The sequence below is a fragment of the Rousettus aegyptiacus genome, unplaced genomic scaffold (genome assembly GCF_014176215.1).
Source record: "Rousettus aegyptiacus isolate mRouAeg1 unplaced genomic scaffold, mRouAeg1.p scaffold_m13_p_7, whole genome shotgun sequence".
Taxonomy (NCBI): Eukaryota; Metazoa; Chordata; class Mammalia; order Chiroptera; family Pteropodidae; genus Rousettus; species Rousettus aegyptiacus.
Window position 1 is genome coordinate 76,858,184 of NW_023416310.1, and position 16,976 is coordinate 76,875,159.

The 16,976-nt window shown below is 43.7% G+C and overlaps 1 protein-coding gene across 2 annotated transcripts in view; it reads left to right on the forward strand.

The window, feature by feature from the left end:
* SLIT3 (slit guidance ligand 3) overlaps positions 1-16,976 on the forward strand; it is a 583,670-nt gene that overhangs the window by 89,002 nt on the left and 477,692 nt on the right. For both annotated transcript variants that reach the window (XM_036224942.1, XM_036224941.1), the window contains one exon: positions 12,696-12,767. In XM_036224942.1, the coding sequence (XP_036080835.1) occupies positions 12,733-12,767 (35 nt within the window). In that variant the 5' untranslated portion in view covers positions 12,696-12,732. The remainder of the gene's footprint in view (positions 1-12,695; positions 12,768-16,976) is intronic.

The window sequence follows — 16,976 nt, forward strand, 5'->3', positions numbered from 1 at the left end:
GTCCTGAGCCTTGGTGCTGCATCTCCTTATCTGGTTGTCATCAGCTGTGTGTCATTCTGCCTTCTCACGGGGTTGTGAGGCTGTGTCAGTCCTGTGGGTAGTGCCAGATGTGTAAGAAGTGCTCTACGCTCTCAAGGAGCTTAGAGTCTAGTTGAAATATAAAGAGCATTGGTCTAGGGGTTGAAGAGTCCACCACGTACAAATGGAAGGGTCTTTCACTGTGTCCAACAAGAGAAGGCAAGTCAGAAATTGACTAGCTAGGAGTCATATATGGCGCCATCAGATGACACCCAGAATTTTCTTATGCTTAACCTGCAAAGACCTGTCTGTGATTTCTTGCATGTCACTCAGCAAATTCCCTCCATGTGTGAAGTGAGCAATGAAGCCAACTCCGTGGTGGATGGTGTTAGCTCCAAGTTGCATCACATCCCCTCCACCACTCCTCCTTCGCAACAGACCTTAACATTATTCTGTGATTACTTCGCATCATCTTTCCCAAATGTGCATCAAATTAAAGAGTTATTAGGGCATGGCAGGACATGTTTATGGGGAAGAATTTCCTTTAAAGTCACAGCTTAGTCTGAACTTACTTTATTAGTGTTTATACAAAGTTTGTAGTCTGTTCCAATGCAATCTATGTTTATATTTCTGCAACAACCATTGCATTCCTTGGGCTGCCCCTTTCTGTTTTCTTAAAGCAATTATTATACCTATATTAAAAGTTAGTAGTGTGTGTGCTGTATGGCTGGTCGGGTGTGGCGATGTGCACTGTTCAGAGTGACACTGAATCATCATGTGCCCAGCAAATAGCATAGACTTAAAGTGATGTACCCAAGGGGACAAAAGCGGGGCTCATTAAGAGCAGGGATAAGGGCCAGAGGCCCCCTTGTGAGCACTTCCTTTGTCTACTCTCCTCTATCATAGGTATTTTGTGGCTCTGACTGGGAACACTATATGTGTTGATTTGCTCAGGACAGTCCTAACTTCTGTTTTCCTGGTATAATTATTAAAGGCATCCCCTTTGACTCGCAAAAGCATTCAAGTTTGGATGGTGAATTCTATAGTCACTGTAGTTCTAACCAGTGCCCAGATTTACTGCTATAAATGAAATACGGACATAAACTTAGAATCTCCAGCCATCGTCAAGAACAAATGCAACTCAGTAAAAACCGTTAATAACAAACTCAAGTCTAGATCATTCAGTCATTCGACAGATGTTTAATTGTGCCTTTTATGTGTCAGGCATTGTGCTGAACCCTGAGTTTTCAAACATAAATGAGATATGGCCCTGATTCCCAAGAAGTTGGAGTTTATTGGTTTAGCTAAAATTTTTAGTATGTTACAAAAAATTATCTGATTAGGTCACTTCAGTTTATCTTTCACCCTTGCAGACTCTGTATTCATAAGTTTATTGCCAAGTTCTCAGGCACTGATACCTGACTACCTGGTTATGGATGCCCATCTGGTAGTTATCAGCTTATGACCATAGACAAAGGTTTCAATCTCTCTGTGCCTCCATTTGCTCATTCATAAAATGAGAGTGATAAGAGCATTTACCTCATAGGCTGGTGGTGAGGATGACAAGAGGTGCTGAATGTGAAGTGCTCAGCATAGTTCTTGGCACATGATAAATACCCAGTACACGTTGGCTCTTGTGTAGTTTCTCAGTCTGCAGATATTTATTTAGACCCTAATGTGAACTGACTACATTTTTTTTTTAACCTCTGTCGAGTAGAACTTATGTGGCCTTGTTTTAAAAAGAGCAGTTTAAGGTAGTATATGTTAATGGGGTTCAAAGCTGATGAGAATTACCCTGGGGGTGGATAATTCAGGGTCAGTGAGATTCTTCCTTTAAAGTCGGAGGAGGGAGCTTTTCCAAAGTCATGCCATGAGATAGAAACAGAGCACAGAGAAAGATCATGATTACTTTTAGACCTGTCTTTCTCACTCTGCCATATTGCCGTGTGCATCAGTCAGCACAGACAAGGCTGTGCTGCAGAAACAAAAGAAACCCAGACACATCTGTGACAAAACACAATAAAATGGTATTGCTTTCTTATACCATAGTCCGATATAGTTTGTCTGGTTAGTGGTGGGTAGGGTAGCTATGCTCCACATTGTCACTCTGGAGCCCAGGCTCCTTCCATCTCAGAAGACCACCATTTTTGACACATGGACTACACATATCAAGGAAGACAAGAAAAGGGAAGAGAGTTTAATGTCATGTAGGATGTTTTATGGCCTTGTCTGGAAGTGCCATATGCACTTTCATCTACATTCTTTTAATCAGAAATAAGCCTGAGGGTGTCACTAAGATACAGGGGCTGCTGGGAAATTTAATCTTGCTGTGTACTTGGGAGGAAAATGAAATAGTTTAGTTAACACATAGCATTGTTCTTGCCATGTCATGTGCCATTTCTTGTTACATTTCCAAAGGCCGACCCCAGTCTCTTTGAAGATTTCTGCTTCCTGACTGCCAAGAATTTGCAGAACCTTATTTTCATATGCTCTACATGCAGTGTGGAAAAGGTATTAAGAACGGACTTTCTGAGAAGAGTTTGGAAGCATTCGAGATTTCTGGGCATGATAAAGTAAGACAGACATAAAGAGTGAACCTTTTGGGTTGATAATCGTCACCTAGAGATTATTGCTCAGAATGGAATAAGTGCCTGTTCTAGAATCATTTTATCGTCTCATCTAATTCTCACAACATGCTAGGAGGTAGGTCCTATTATTGTACCCATTTTATAGAAGAGGAAAGAGAAGCTTAGGGATAGGTTAAATAACCTGCCCTATATCACACCATTGTCTGCTAAGATTTGAGGCCAGGCTGTCTGATTCCAGGCCTGCTTTCTTAAGCAGTATGTTTTGGAACAGAGATCTCAAATTCAAATACCTGCAGGGACCAAGCAGGTGACATCAGCGAGGGAAGCAGATCAGGTAGGCTCATGAACTGCAGAGTACATGCCTTGTCCAAAATGGGCAGTTGCCTCTTAGCTCCAGTTTACAGCGGCCCCAAAGGCCTGGGGTTGTCTGATCATGTGATTTGTTTGGAGACTACCCAGAATTCCAGATTTGTAAGTGAAATTCTCCCAAGTTGGCAATTAATTTACAAATCTTAAACCCATACTGAGAATCAGACTAAAATACCTATCTGTAGGCCAGAATTGGCCTGTGGGACACCAGTTGGCAAGTTCTACTCTATTGCCTCCGGCAAAGAGCTAGATATGCCCCATATATGTCCTTTCCTGCTGGAGCATGGAGCTGAACAGAGCAAGACAGGAGCCAGCAGGGAGCCCTCCTGCTGCGAGGAGCCAGAGTGGAGACCCACCCTCGCCCCTCCTTTGCAGAGCCCTAACCACCACCACATCCAGCCATCCAGGTTGCCCCTCTCTCTGGCCCGTTCTCCTCCCTGCAGGTAGCTAGCTGTCTGCACAGTGCTGGCTGCAAACTTTTGCAGGTGTAAAATTATATATGCGAGAGTGTTGCCAAGCCAGAAATTTAGCCCAGGGAGGCTTAGTTCCCAAACAACTGAGGTAGTGTGAAGCCAGTTTTTTAAATCAAATTCAGTCATTCCTCTCCCGAATGTGTGTATGTGTTTTTGAACTTGTATGCGATTATGTAACTGATGCGAATGAAGTGCAAAAGTCAGAGAGCAGTTGAATGATGCCTCCTGTTGTGCAACTCAGGAGAGTAAAGAATGAGATGGGAGCTCTACAGGGGTGACCCACAAGGACACACAGCTGCCTGTGATCTAGCGGATGGCAGTTTGACAGTTCTTGAACACATGATGTTTTCTCTCTTCCATCAGGAAAGATCGATGGGTGGCATTAGGTCCTCTGGGATGGGGAGAGGAAGCAAAGACAGAAAGACACCCAGGGGCAGGGCAGTCTGAGCAGCTCCAAAGAACTGCCCTTGGATTTGTCAAAGAATATCTTTGGCCAGATTTCCAGAGTCTTGAATGGCTGTAGCTCTACAGGTTACTTCAGCTTTGGGGAGAGTTATATTTCAACTGGACCATACTTTTTTAACATTTTGGGTGGGGGGTGGAAGGGTGCATGAGTAATACATATTTACTGTGGAAAATATTGACAGTACTAATAAGCAAAATGCAAAGTGTTTTAAAAAACAACAAAACTCTTTGTGCCAGCAACCAGAGAAAACTAGTGTACATTTTTCTGAGTGTCTCCAAGGGACTCACTCCATCCAAGGTGTCTGGGAGGACATCAGGGGAGTATAACCTGTGGTCTTGGCTGCCACAGAGCTCCACACTCCTTTGGGAGACAAGGCAAACGCACAGGAAGCAGGCAGCAGACATGAAGTGGAAGGGAATGTGATGAAAGACCAAAATGAGTTGTGCAAAGGCTAAATGACGCAGAAGCTCAGAGATTCAGAGGAGAGAGATCAGCAGCATAGGAAGAAGAGGCTGGGAAAGCCGCAGAGAGGAGGGTAGAGGCCTCACCAAGCCTGAAGAGGGTATATCAGTTTCCCGGGCTGCCATAACAAGTACTGCAATTTGCGTGGCTTAAAACAACAGAAATGTATTTTGTCATAGCTCTGGGGGCTGGAAATCCGAAATTGAGGAGTCAACAGGGCCATGCACACTCTGAAACTGGTAGGGGAGGATGCTTCCTTGTATCTTACTGGCTTCTGGTAGTGGCTGTCAATCCTTAACGGTCCTTGGCTTACAGCTTAATCACTCCAGTCTCAGCCTCTGTCATCGCATGGCATTCTCCCTGTGTGCCTGTTTCTTCATCTTACAAGGACTCATATCGGATTAGGGTTCACCCACCCTAATGGCCTCATTTTAACCTGATTACATTTGCAAAGACCCTATTTCCAAATATAGCCACATTGACTAGTATTGGGAGTTAGGACTTCATCTTTTGGGGGCATCGAATTCAGCCCATAGCTCAAGAGAAGGATTTGGGTGGAGAAAGGATGTTGGTGCCTTTAGAAGCCAGCAAATAACAGGAACTTAGGTGCCAACGAAGTGCCTAGCAGAGTCCTCGGGTCTAGTAGGTAGATGCTCAGTAAATGTCTGGACCAGAAGAAGAAAGATCAAATGAGGTAGGCTGAAGGCAGTGACACCAGCTTGGCAGCAGTGCTTTGTGCTGTGAAAGAGATCAGCGTGTGTGGGGAATGAGTCTGGTCGCAGGGGGCAGCTTTGATGTCAGGGGAAAGAGTCTGAGAGTTGTTAAATCAGGCATTTCCTGCTTGTCCCCTTCTGTGGTTCTGGTTGTTGAAGGCATGAAACCTGTGCCATGGATGCGCTGCAGTCTGGGTGCCACCTGCCTCTGTAATCTCGTTTGCTGCCGTTTTGCTCCGCCTGACCACCTTTCTGTTGCCAGACCCTCCAAATGCTTTCTCTACTCAGGGCCCTTGCGTTTCTGTTCCTCCACTTGGAAACTTCTTTTAGCCTCTGCCCTCAGCTGGCTCCTTTTCCTTCAGGTCTCAGATCGAATATCTTTCCCTAAGAGAGGTTCCTCATGACCTTCCTTGCTGGTGCTCCCTGCTTCCTCCCACCCCATCTTCATTCCCTTGGCCTCACCCCGAAATTACTTCCTAGTTACTTCCTTGTAATCTGTAGTTCTGTTGTTTATTTGTGGTTGCCTGTGTTCCACTTTATTAATTTTCTATTGCTGCATAACTACTACAAACTTGTGAGCTTAAAACTCTCATTTATTATCTCATAGTTAGCTGGGGCCACTGCATCAGGGTCTGCAATTGAAGTGTTGGTTGGGATAAGGTTTTATCTGAAGGTTTAACTGGGGTCAGATTCATGGTCAAACTCTCGAGGTTATTGGCAGAATTCAATCCCAACGTTCCAGTTTTCCCCTGCAACATGCTTTAATAGCCCAACAAGTTTGCTTACAGTTACTATAAGGCAATGACTCTGGGCTTTTATACACAATTTCTTTTACTTGGAATCCATTACCTCCCTCTTGTACAGTCCCTTGCCAACTAACCTGACTATGGACAGCTAATTTTTGAGGTCTTAATTAAAAACGTTACCTTTTTCTACAAGCCTCTCTAGACCTTTATAACCCAATTACTCCATTTTCCTTCCTTCTTTCCTTCATACTCTCCCATAAGCTTTTGTTTATACCTCTGACACAGTATAGAGCAGGAGTCTGTAAACTACATCCCCCAGACCAAATCCGGTCTTCAGCCTGTTCTGTAAATTAAGTTTTATTGGAGCACCATCCATTAGTTTGTGTATTGTCTTTGGCTGCCTTTGTGCTAGGAAGCCAAGTTGAATAGCTGTGATTGAAAATATGGCTGGCAAAATCTAAATTATTTCTCATCTGGCCCTTTAAAGAAAGAGTTTGCCAACCCTTAGCGTAGAGTAGTTATCACAATTCATGGTAATTGACCCTTTGTTTATTTTTTTTCCTCCCAATCTCTGAGTTGCTCAAGAGTAGAGACTGTGCCAGTCTCCGTTAACAGCTGCATCTCAGTGTTTAGTACAGCACGGGTAACTTAATGGTCAAGACATATTTGTTGAATGAATGAATGATAAATTATGTGTCAGTCAGAAAATGAAAACAGGTAGAAACATTCAAATTGGGATTAGTCAAGGAAGGCTGATTTACAAAGGGACCGTTTCAGAATGGGAGTGCGGTTCGAGGAGCCAGGACTAGAAGCAGCAGAGCTGTTACCACCCTTGGACCAGAAGAGATGAGAGGACGCAGAGTGTTCTGGAGCCCGGAAGTGGTCAGTCATGAAGAGGAGACATGACTTCAGTGGAGACACTAGCTAACCTGGGTGATCTCTCACTCAGCTACCTTCCTCCCACCTCCTGCTCAATTCAGAAAGAGGCTTAAGGCACAGGAGCCAGTTCCACAATGTGGTCCATTCAGGTCAGTCTCCCAGGTGGAAGAAGGTAGAGAGTGAATAACTGAGACTGAGGCCAAAGCCCCCTTGCCAACTTATTCTAGTGTGGTTGGAATTTCTTCTTTGCTGGTGGTAAACAAAGGGTGAGGCTGTGCCATAAGACATCTTTTCTCTGGTTCCTCTTTGTCCTTTTCTGAGGAGTCCCAAAATCAAGCTGTGGGATCTTGAATGTGAGTGTATCACACCATCCGAAGGCTGTTCGGGAGCTGCTGCCTTTGTCCTCCAACTCTCCTTCGCTTCTCCATGATTGCTGGCATGGCCCCTCCTGTCACCACATCCCAACACAGCTCCTTTCTATCTGCTCCAGAGTGTCTTCTCTCTGAGTTCCTGCTCTTACAGCTCTTTCAAATCTCTGATCGCCCACTTTGAAATATAGACCACATCTTTAACATTTAATTTTGCATATTCTTACATTGTTCTCTTAATTATCTCATAAGTTTTGGTCGATCTCCTCAAATAGACTCCATGTTCTCTGAAGGCAAGAACCAATCATGTTTTCTTAAAGCCATTTTACCTCTACCTCTGCATCCTTTCTACACTGATTGTTGGCTCTGGGTGAAGAATTAACCACTTCAAATGCTATTTAGAAAATACTGACACAATTTACCTCTTGAGCCTCATGGTAATCCAGGAGAGCTGGTATTCTTGGTCAGACTTTATCAAAGTCTCAACAACACTACCAACAATTGAGGCTCAACAATGTTAAGTGACTTTTCCAAAGTCACACAGCTAAGAAGTGAGGAAGCGAGCATTCAGATCCACATCTTCCGGATTTACAGTCAAAGCCCTTTTCTCCACACTATGCTAATGACTTCACCAGGGGATATTTTTACTGCTCCTACTTTCCACATGTGCCATGGCAAAAAAGAAATTTTGCAGAAATGCCACAGAATGAATCAAAAGAAGGGTATGAATATACATGTGCCAAGATAGGGACAGAGGCCCGCCCTAGAACATTCTTGTTTCATTTTTTCCAGTGTTGTTCTGAATTCCTCTGCCACCCCACCCAAGGTGTCAAACAGATGTGAAAATACCACAAAGTTGCAAGTCCCAGTGTTGGTGTATGATTCATGATTGGAACGAGGAAAAAATAATGCCGGAGATTACCATGGTGATGCCTGTTTATGGAGGCAACATGGTAGATGATGAGCAACATGGCAGAAACCAGACATGGGCAAAAATAGCAAGAAAGCACTTCTGCCTGGAGTTGCAGAGGGGCTCAGCACTCCTGCTGGCCCAGACCTCACTGGGAGACAGGATAGGAAATGTGCCATCTTGGCTATACTGGGTAGCAGCAAAGCCACTAGGAGTACCCCTTTGCTTTCTTCAAAACATAGGGGTGGGAAATTCTCTTCTAGTCTATTCTATTTATTCATTTTTTGTCAGTCAGCAGTTAACCCAACACAGTAGAAGATGCTTAGACTCTAGTTGCAGATGGGCAGCATGATGTGATTAAAAAAAAAAAAATAATGGCTGCATCCAGAGAGGCAGAGTTCATGTCTCAGCCTTTGCCACTTGCTGGTTGTGTGACCTCGTGACAGTTTGTTTTATTGGTAAAATCTTCTAAACTGGAATGGGGGTAGGAGAGACTAAGCTTCAGTTTTTTCATGTGAAAAATGGAATAATAGTAGTATCTGCCACATATGATTACTGTCTGGATAAGAGAAAATGAGCATGGAGTTTTTAGTTCAGTGCCTGGTGCCTAGTTTGGGCCCAACAAATATCAACTCTTATTAAAGCTGATCATCAATATTTCCATTTGTCAAAGGATAATAATACTTACTTTTTAGAACCATTGCAAATAGAAAGAGAAAACATGGATAAAGAGCTCCTGACCCAAAGATATCGCATTTGTCAGTGTAGACTGCTATAACAAATAGTCCTACGATTTCAGTGGCTTAAAAATTGTTTCCTAAGTATGTCTGAGTCTAATGTGGGTCAATGGGGAGATGGGAGAGGGAAGGTCTCTCTTTCTGTGGTCAGGAATTCAAGAGTGGTTTAGTTAGGTGATCTGGCTCAGAGTTTTTGTAAGTGATAGCCAGGTGGTAGATGGAGCTGGAAACTCAAAGGTGTCTGCACTTGACCTCTAGAGCTAGAAAGATTCAAACAACCTGGGCTGGAAGAGCTGGACACCTCTCTTCCTCACCCCGCCCCTCATTTCCCTTCTCTCTTTCCCCACATAGTCTTTTGTGGTCTTTTCATATGGCCCACAGGGCTCCAGTGCAATTGCTTTGAGAGAGAGCCAGGCAGTCACTTATTGCCTCTTCTAGCATCAGAAGTTTTGCATCAATTCTGCCACAATTCTTTTCGTCCAGTCAGTTGCAAAGGCTTGCTCAGGTTCAGTGGAAAGGTGCATACTCTCCACTTTGTAATGGCATGTGTGGCAAAGAAACCATTTGCAGACATGTTTTAAAACCAGTCCCCATCTGAGACAACTGTAATGGCTTCCCCATCCAGGATCACCCCAAATGAAATCATGCCTGCAGGTGGTCTAGAACCCATCCAAGGCTGAGATCTAATGATTTCCTCAGAGGCCCAAGCCGAAGGCTGAGAAATCTAGCAAATGACCCAGAGGAGCCTGGACTAGGATAATGGGGGCTGGGGGAGGAATGGGCACATGTATGGCACAGCCTCTTCTCAGTGTCAGTTCCCATTTTTAGCCAAGCATGTGTGCAGTCCAGGCTTTGTACTTCTCACCATCCCAAAGTCTGCAAGCAGGAGAGGGTTACATAGGGCTCAGAGAAGTTAGGTAAATTCTGCAAACTCACACAGCTGGGAGTGGGGCTTGGGCAGAGATTTGAACCCCGACCTATCTCTCTGACCTCCCTGGCAGTCTGGCAGTATGCGTGTGTTGGGTGGCGTGGGGGGAGATACCGTGGAAATAGGTGTCATAGAAGTGATTCGAGGGAGAGGTAGTGTGAGGGGGCCGCTTGTGGCACTGACACTCTATTAGCCAAAGTGCACCCCTCTTTTTGCCTATAGGAAGATAGCACACCAACGGATTCTCGTGGGGAACCCCAGGATTCATCTCTAGGCACAGAGTTCAGGGTAGGGCAGTCAGCTGCTGTTGGTGCACTGAAATTTTAGAGTGAAGTAGGGGAGGTTTGTGGTTCCACTAATTATAATAACAATAGTATTTAACAAGTGTCAAATAAGTGCTGTGTATGCATCATCTCATATAATCCTCATAAAAACTCTTTGAGGTCAAGATTATCACCCTCATTTAGCAGAAGAGAAAAGGAGGGAAGCAAACTACCCTTAGGTCACTCGTAAAGTGGCTACTAGGGACTTAATGGTAGGGTTGCTTGCCTCTGAAGCTCAGCCTAGCAAAGGCTGACTAGGTGCCTGGGGCATCCCTACAGTCCCCACCCAGGTCCCACCCCCACATCCTCAGCATCTCAGCCGCACACTTTGTGCCTCTTCACATAGTAAGTATTAATTGAAAATATTGTTGCCACAGCCACTAGCACAAGATGCTGAGATACCATGCTGTTTCCCAGTAATCAGTCCCTTAGTTGCATTGTCATATTCACAGTTGTCAGGGTCCCCACGCAACCTTCCCAGTGACAGGAGGTAAGAAGTATACTTGGGCAATTAAGAGCACACACAGATCCCTGTCTGTGTGCCAGTGCCGAATCCTTGCCTGAGCGACCCTTCTCTCTCTGTTCCCTGTGCAATCCTTGCCCTTCCTTCACCAGGACTTGGCGTAGCCTGGGAAGTCTAAATACTGCCTCTCTCCATTGCAGGCTTGTTAAGAAATGAGTTTGCTATTTTAGATAGTGGAATACTGATGAGGGGAGGTGGTTTCCAGGTGAGGTTGCTCAAGGGCCTACTTGATTTTCATTTCAGTATTTCTGATATCAGGACAGTAATCCTTCCTCAAACTTGATTTTTTCTCATGCAAAATGCTGGAATCGGAACATCATTTCCCTGTTCTTTTGATGTAACTGTGGAACTCACAAGCCTTACTGAAACATGACTGCAGGATGGCAACTTTAAGACCTGACTAGGAAAACCAAAGAAGTACCGTCGTTCCCCCTTATTCGTGAGGGTTATGTCCCAAGACCCCCAGTGGATGCCTAAAACTGTGCATAGTACTGAACCCTCTGTATGCTGTGTTCTTCCCTGTACACACACACCTTTTCACTTTTAAAAGAAGCACTTTCCAGCTTCTCTTTGGCGTCTCTGAATTCTCAGCATCACTACTCTCGTGCTTTAGGGCCGTTATTAGGTAAGCTAAGTTACTTGAACACCAGCCGATTTGATAACCGAATTGGCTACCGATGGGTGGTTAGCCTTTACAGTGTGGATACGCTGGGCAAAGGGATGATTCACGTGCGGAGCAGGATGAAGCGGGAAGGTGTGAGAGTCATCACACTACTCAGAATGCGTGCGATTGAAAACTTATGAATATTTTTTACTTCTGGAATTTTCTCTTTAATATTTCGGACCGCAGTTAACCATGGGTATCTGAAACTGCAGAAAGGGAAGCTGGGGACTACTGTAACAAATGTTTGGATGGGGACCTATCATGGAAAGTGGCCTCTTAGTACTCAAATGTTCTGGAGGAAAGCAAGGCCAGTTTATAGGTACCTTGTTGAGACTCCAACTTGGCCAAAACACTGAAAGTTTCTCATAAAGAAAAGAAGGTGTGGTAAATAGGAATTAATTGTTCAGCATTCATTATTAAGAATTGTAACATACTTTTTATGGTCCTTTTTTTTAGTCTAGTCTTCTTAGGTAATTTTAGTGAAGACAGTATTTATACAGTTATTCACAGGTTCATTCTTTACCTTGGTTTTCCCTAATTCTTGTTTTCTCCCACCTATGGTACTGCCTTCTGCCCAACATCAATGCCACCATAAGATTTTCAGTTCTTTATTCTTTTCAAGGCCATTTTCAGGAACCTAAGCCTATAAGCTGAGGCAGGAGTAATCCCTGTCGCTATCATTCCCTAATGTATGCAGTTAACAAAGTTACCTCAACTCTGAGCCAGGCCTACATTCCACCATGTTGGGCTATGGAGTTAAATGAGATTTGGCCTTTGCCCCCAGGGCATTTGCAAACTAGCTGGAAAACAGACAAGTACCTAGCTAGATACCAAAGTTAATCAAGATTCTTTTGGTTTCAAGTGATGGCAAATTTAAATTCAAACTGGTTTAAGTCAAAACATAAGGGAGATGGGATAGAGTGGCTCATGTAATCTCAAAATATAGAGGTGTCTGGCTTCAGGCATGTGTGGATCCAGATACTCATGGGATAGCACTGAGAATCAGTATTGTTGTGTGTCCTAACTCTGGAAAGCTCTCTCTTCATTGTGGAAGGATGACTGCTGGCAGCACCGAACAGCTTAGCAACAGCAGTAGAGAGAAAACTACTGGGAATTTGAGTCGAGTATGCATTCCTGAAACAATTACTGTGGTTATAGAGAGTGAAGATGCTTATAAGCCTGGCCTGGATTAGGTGCTCATCCTTGGAGCTGGGACAACGGGTCAACCCCACTTTTATGACATGATCTGAGAGTTGGGGGAGGGGAGCTTCCAAAGAAAAATTCGTTACCTGACAAAAGGGCAACAGAAGCCAGGCAGCTATGTATAACAGGGCTCTACTACATACATAATGGATAGCTTATTCCATACAATATCCTTAAGGTTAGTTGGGCATGCTCAGGGGATCATTAATCATTGGAATTGCCTTCTCCTTGACAAGCAACATCCCTCCAGTCCGAGCCAATCTGGGTTGAATAGACTGTAAATGTAACCAGCAAAAATCTGACCCAAATTCGTTCTCTATTGCAGTGATCTAGACAGAAATAACATCACCAGGATCTCCAAGATGGACTTCGCTGGACTTAAGAACCTCCGAGTCTTGTAAGTAGCACATGACTCTCCCACAAAACATTTTCATTTTCAGCTCTTCAGGCTTGTGAAAATGTTCCACGGCCCTGACATCACACCGCCAAGCCCTGAGCAATAGGAATTCTCCATTCTGGAGCAGACACTTCATTAGTGTGCCCAGGTTTTCACAGGTGTCTCGATGCTGCTGGCTGGGCTAGACCGATGGATGAAGTCAGCTACAGTGACAGGGAAAACAGAAGGCTATACACGAATAAATCAACATGTCTAACTTCTAGGATGACAGCGATGTCAGGTTGACTAACCACGCTTCCCTTCCAAAGAGATTATAATTTCTTCTCCAGCCTGTGCAGTAAAAGAGCAATCAGGACAAAAGTCATTTATCTTGTTGCTTAATGGAGAGGAGGGGAGAGGGGAGGGAGAGAGTCAGACAGGGTCAGAGCCCTCGCTGAACACCCACAGCTGTGCAGACAGGTAGCAAAATTTGAGATGGGCATTAGTGGAATGGGGGAACAAGGAATATCAGGTCTCACTACTAAGTATTGAGCACCCATCTCTAATTCCGGGTGATTAGAAGCTGCACAAGTGCTTGTCCACTGAAAAGTCTCAGACATTCAGAGGTCCAAGAGAGGTGCAATTGGACCCTCTTTTCTTCTTCACTCAGAAGTTGATTTTGACCCATAAGTGCGGCTCTAGACCTGGAGCCTGATTGGGGCGATTCGGTCACTGCCTTGGTGTTTGTTTGGTCATGGAATCTTGGCTGGCAGATCTTTAATAGAGGCAGCAGGTAAATCTTAATATCTGACTCTGCCTCCTTCTTTTTACTAATATCACTTTATCACGCAGCAGATTTTGTTCTAGGGACAGAAAGTACCAGGTTCTGATCCTGACTCAGAATTAACTGCCTGCGCGACCTTGGGCAAATCACTATACCTCTTTGGGCTTCAGTTTTCTCATTGTAAAATAGAAAATGAATAGTATATAAGTTTACTAGGGCTGCTGTAACAAAGTACCACAAACTGGGTGGCTTCAATAATAGAAATTTATTGTCTTACAGTTCTACAGGCCAGAGGTCCAAAATTAAGGTGTTGGCAATGTTGGTCCCTTTTGAGAGCTGTGAGGAATGGGTCTGGTCCAGGGCTCTTTTCTAGCTTCTGGAAGCCTCAGGAATTCCTCGGCTTTGGGATGGTTGTCTTTGCCCTGAGTCTCTTTCCATTGTCTTCCCTTTACATGTGTCTCTCTCTGTGTCCAAATTTCCCCCTTTTTATAAGGACACCAGTCATATTGGATTAGGGTATACCCTAATGACCCCGCTTTAACTCAATTACCACAGTAAAGATCTTATCTCCAAAAGAAGGTTGAATTCTGATAGACTGGGGTTTAGGACATCAACATATGAATTTGGGGGTATATAATTCAACCTATTATGAATATAAGTCCCTCTAACTCTTGTAATTGCACATTAATGCTTTATGGTTTTAACATTTTCATGAACTGCCTGTTTATTCCCACTGGAACTTGTGGAGTATTACTTGTATAAAACTGTTTTCCTGGTGTAGAAATAGTGGTAATGATGATGATGATAACCAGTGATATATGTGGTACCTTTCACAGACCAAGCTCTATGTCACATAGTTATTAACCCCTATCCACGGAAACAGGCTCAGAACAGTTAATTGGTCCCAACTCCACATAGCAGGTAACTGAAGGAAGAGGAATCAGAACCCAGGTCGTGTGCTTTCTAACCCCCATGCAGTGCCGCACTTTATTGGCATTGTAGGAAGTTTAGAAAACCAAACCAATAAGGTGACTGTCTACCTATTTTGTAAGTGCAGCACTGTTGTGCAGGTGGCGTTCCTGAGCCTCCCTGAGCACCGGAGCGTGAGGCCCTGGGTCTGAGTGCTGGGCCCCCAGCTGGTAGAAGCTCTCCCCTCGGAGTGTTTCTTGTCTGTGCCCAGGGTGCTCTCCCTCTCTATCCCTGAGGGAAGGAAGCATTTCTTTTGTTCTAGCAGTAATGTGTCTGTCAGATGACTGGCAGCTTCGACAAGCGTATAGATCAGAACTGAGATTGGGTTAAGAGTGGGGGAATTCCATGGCTCATTTTTAGGGTGATTTTTATTGGGAAGATTTAGACAGTAAACACCTGATTCCAGACCATTTGCCATCTTAATGTACAGACATTTAGTTTCTATATTTTTTTTCATGTCTAACCCCTGCATCTGTGAAAGATTTCCTTTCGCACAAGTCAGAAATTTCACCTAATGCTTTATATTCTAACAAAGTCAAAAATAACCCTTTGATTTTACCATTACATCAGAAAAGCTAATAAAAATTCCAATTTCCATATCTTCTCTCTGCAAATAGAAAGTTTAAAATAATCACAAAAGATCATGTTAATATCCTCTAGATAGTCTATAATATTCTTTTGACTACAATTTATGTTTTCAGTTAATTGGTACATTCTTCTTCTTTTGATAAGCAATGCCAAAACCCTCTCCCTTCTCCCACTTTACAGACTCTATTAATATAGTGTATTTCATTATCTCCTTATATAAAGTGGCCCTTTATTACTGTGAAAGTCTGGTAGGTGGGCTGGCTGAAACGCTTTCTAACAAACACCAGTATAACACCTAAACATATAAACCATAGCTTCCCTCAATCTTTTCTTTTTAGCTGAGTAACCTAGACAACTATCTATTTTGGAAAGCTTTCATCACACCTTAGCACATTCCCTGTATCTGTTTCTTATTTGTACGTTATAGTGAAGCCAGAAAAGGCTCAGTTGTCTTCAATAATTTGAGTTTGCCACCCATTTCCAAGCAGAACTGTTAACATGGTGCCGATGAATGGGCAAAAGCAGATAAAATGGAGATTGGGAAACTTGGGCTTCATTCAAAGACAGTTTCCCCCAAATAAAGTGCATTCAAAGAGAAGATGTAAGAATCACCCACAAGTTCCTCTCCCGTGGGTAGGAGTAGGAAAAGATCTCTTCTGGTGCCATCAGTTCCCTTTCTTTGTAGTCGGTTGTAGGAACTCTGCTATGCCCACAATGTGGGAAACAGCTTTATCCCAAATGGAGTTAATAGAAGAGCTAAAATCCACCCAGCCATCATCGCGTGGGGGCGATTTCTGATTCTGATTCAGGGTTAAAACTAAAAAAACAACAATACCAAAAAAGCTAAAAAGGAACATAGTCTGTGTCCTTCTAACTTAGAATATGCTCAAACCATGGAGAGTCTAGACTTTCCTGGTTCCCCTGACCTCCTGCATCTGGTCAGTAAAATGAGAATGATATCAATGGCTTTAGCACAAGCTCCTGCACTGTATCTCAGCTTAGAAGTCTGGGTGGGAGGTTCACAGCTCTTTGACTCATTGATTCAACAAATATTGATTATTTGTTGAGCCTTTAAGTGCCGGGAATTAGGCTCTGATAGATTTAGAAAGTGGATCTAAAAGGAGCCCTACATACCTTATCAGTCAGAATCCTAGCAGGATTGATTGATTGATTGATTGATTGATTGATTGAGATGATACTCACATAGGACAAATGATGAAACCTAAGTGAAGAATTATTTGTAGAGGTGTAGGCAAGGTTAAGAGAAACCAAAAGAAACAATGCAGTTTCCTAGGGCCCGCAACAACAGACCTCTAAGCTTTGAGCAGTGGGGAGAAGTGGTTACCCTAAGCAAAGGTAGGGACTACCTGACAGGACCTGTGGGCTTAGGTAGAGGGATCCAGTCAACCTGAAGTGACTTTTCAGAGACAGAGCTGGAAATAAAGCTCCCAACCTCACTCACTTCCCTTCTACCCATGGTGTCCTGCTGGTGACTCCCATTGGCTAAACTCAACAAGAAGCCAGAGTCAAGGAAGCTTCTGATGAAACTGGTAAAAGTTAGCTTCCCAGGCCTGAGCAAAGTGGGAAGGGGGCAGATATCTAAACAGATATATTTGCATTTCTTCTACTCTTCTTTCTGAAAGAAGTTAATAGTGTTAGATTAAGTAGTACAGAACTAAGAGATTCATCATAGGAGGCTGGAGTTTGACTCCTTCAGAAACCCAGAGGGGATGTGACACTCAGCCACCCAAGTGTTGCTTGTTATAATTGGGAAATAATGACAACAAGCTCTGTGATGGATTGATTGATAGTAAAGACCCAGCTGAACAAACCACCCGTCACTGATACTGAACTGAATCCTTATTTAGCAAGATGTGCTAGTGTGAGTC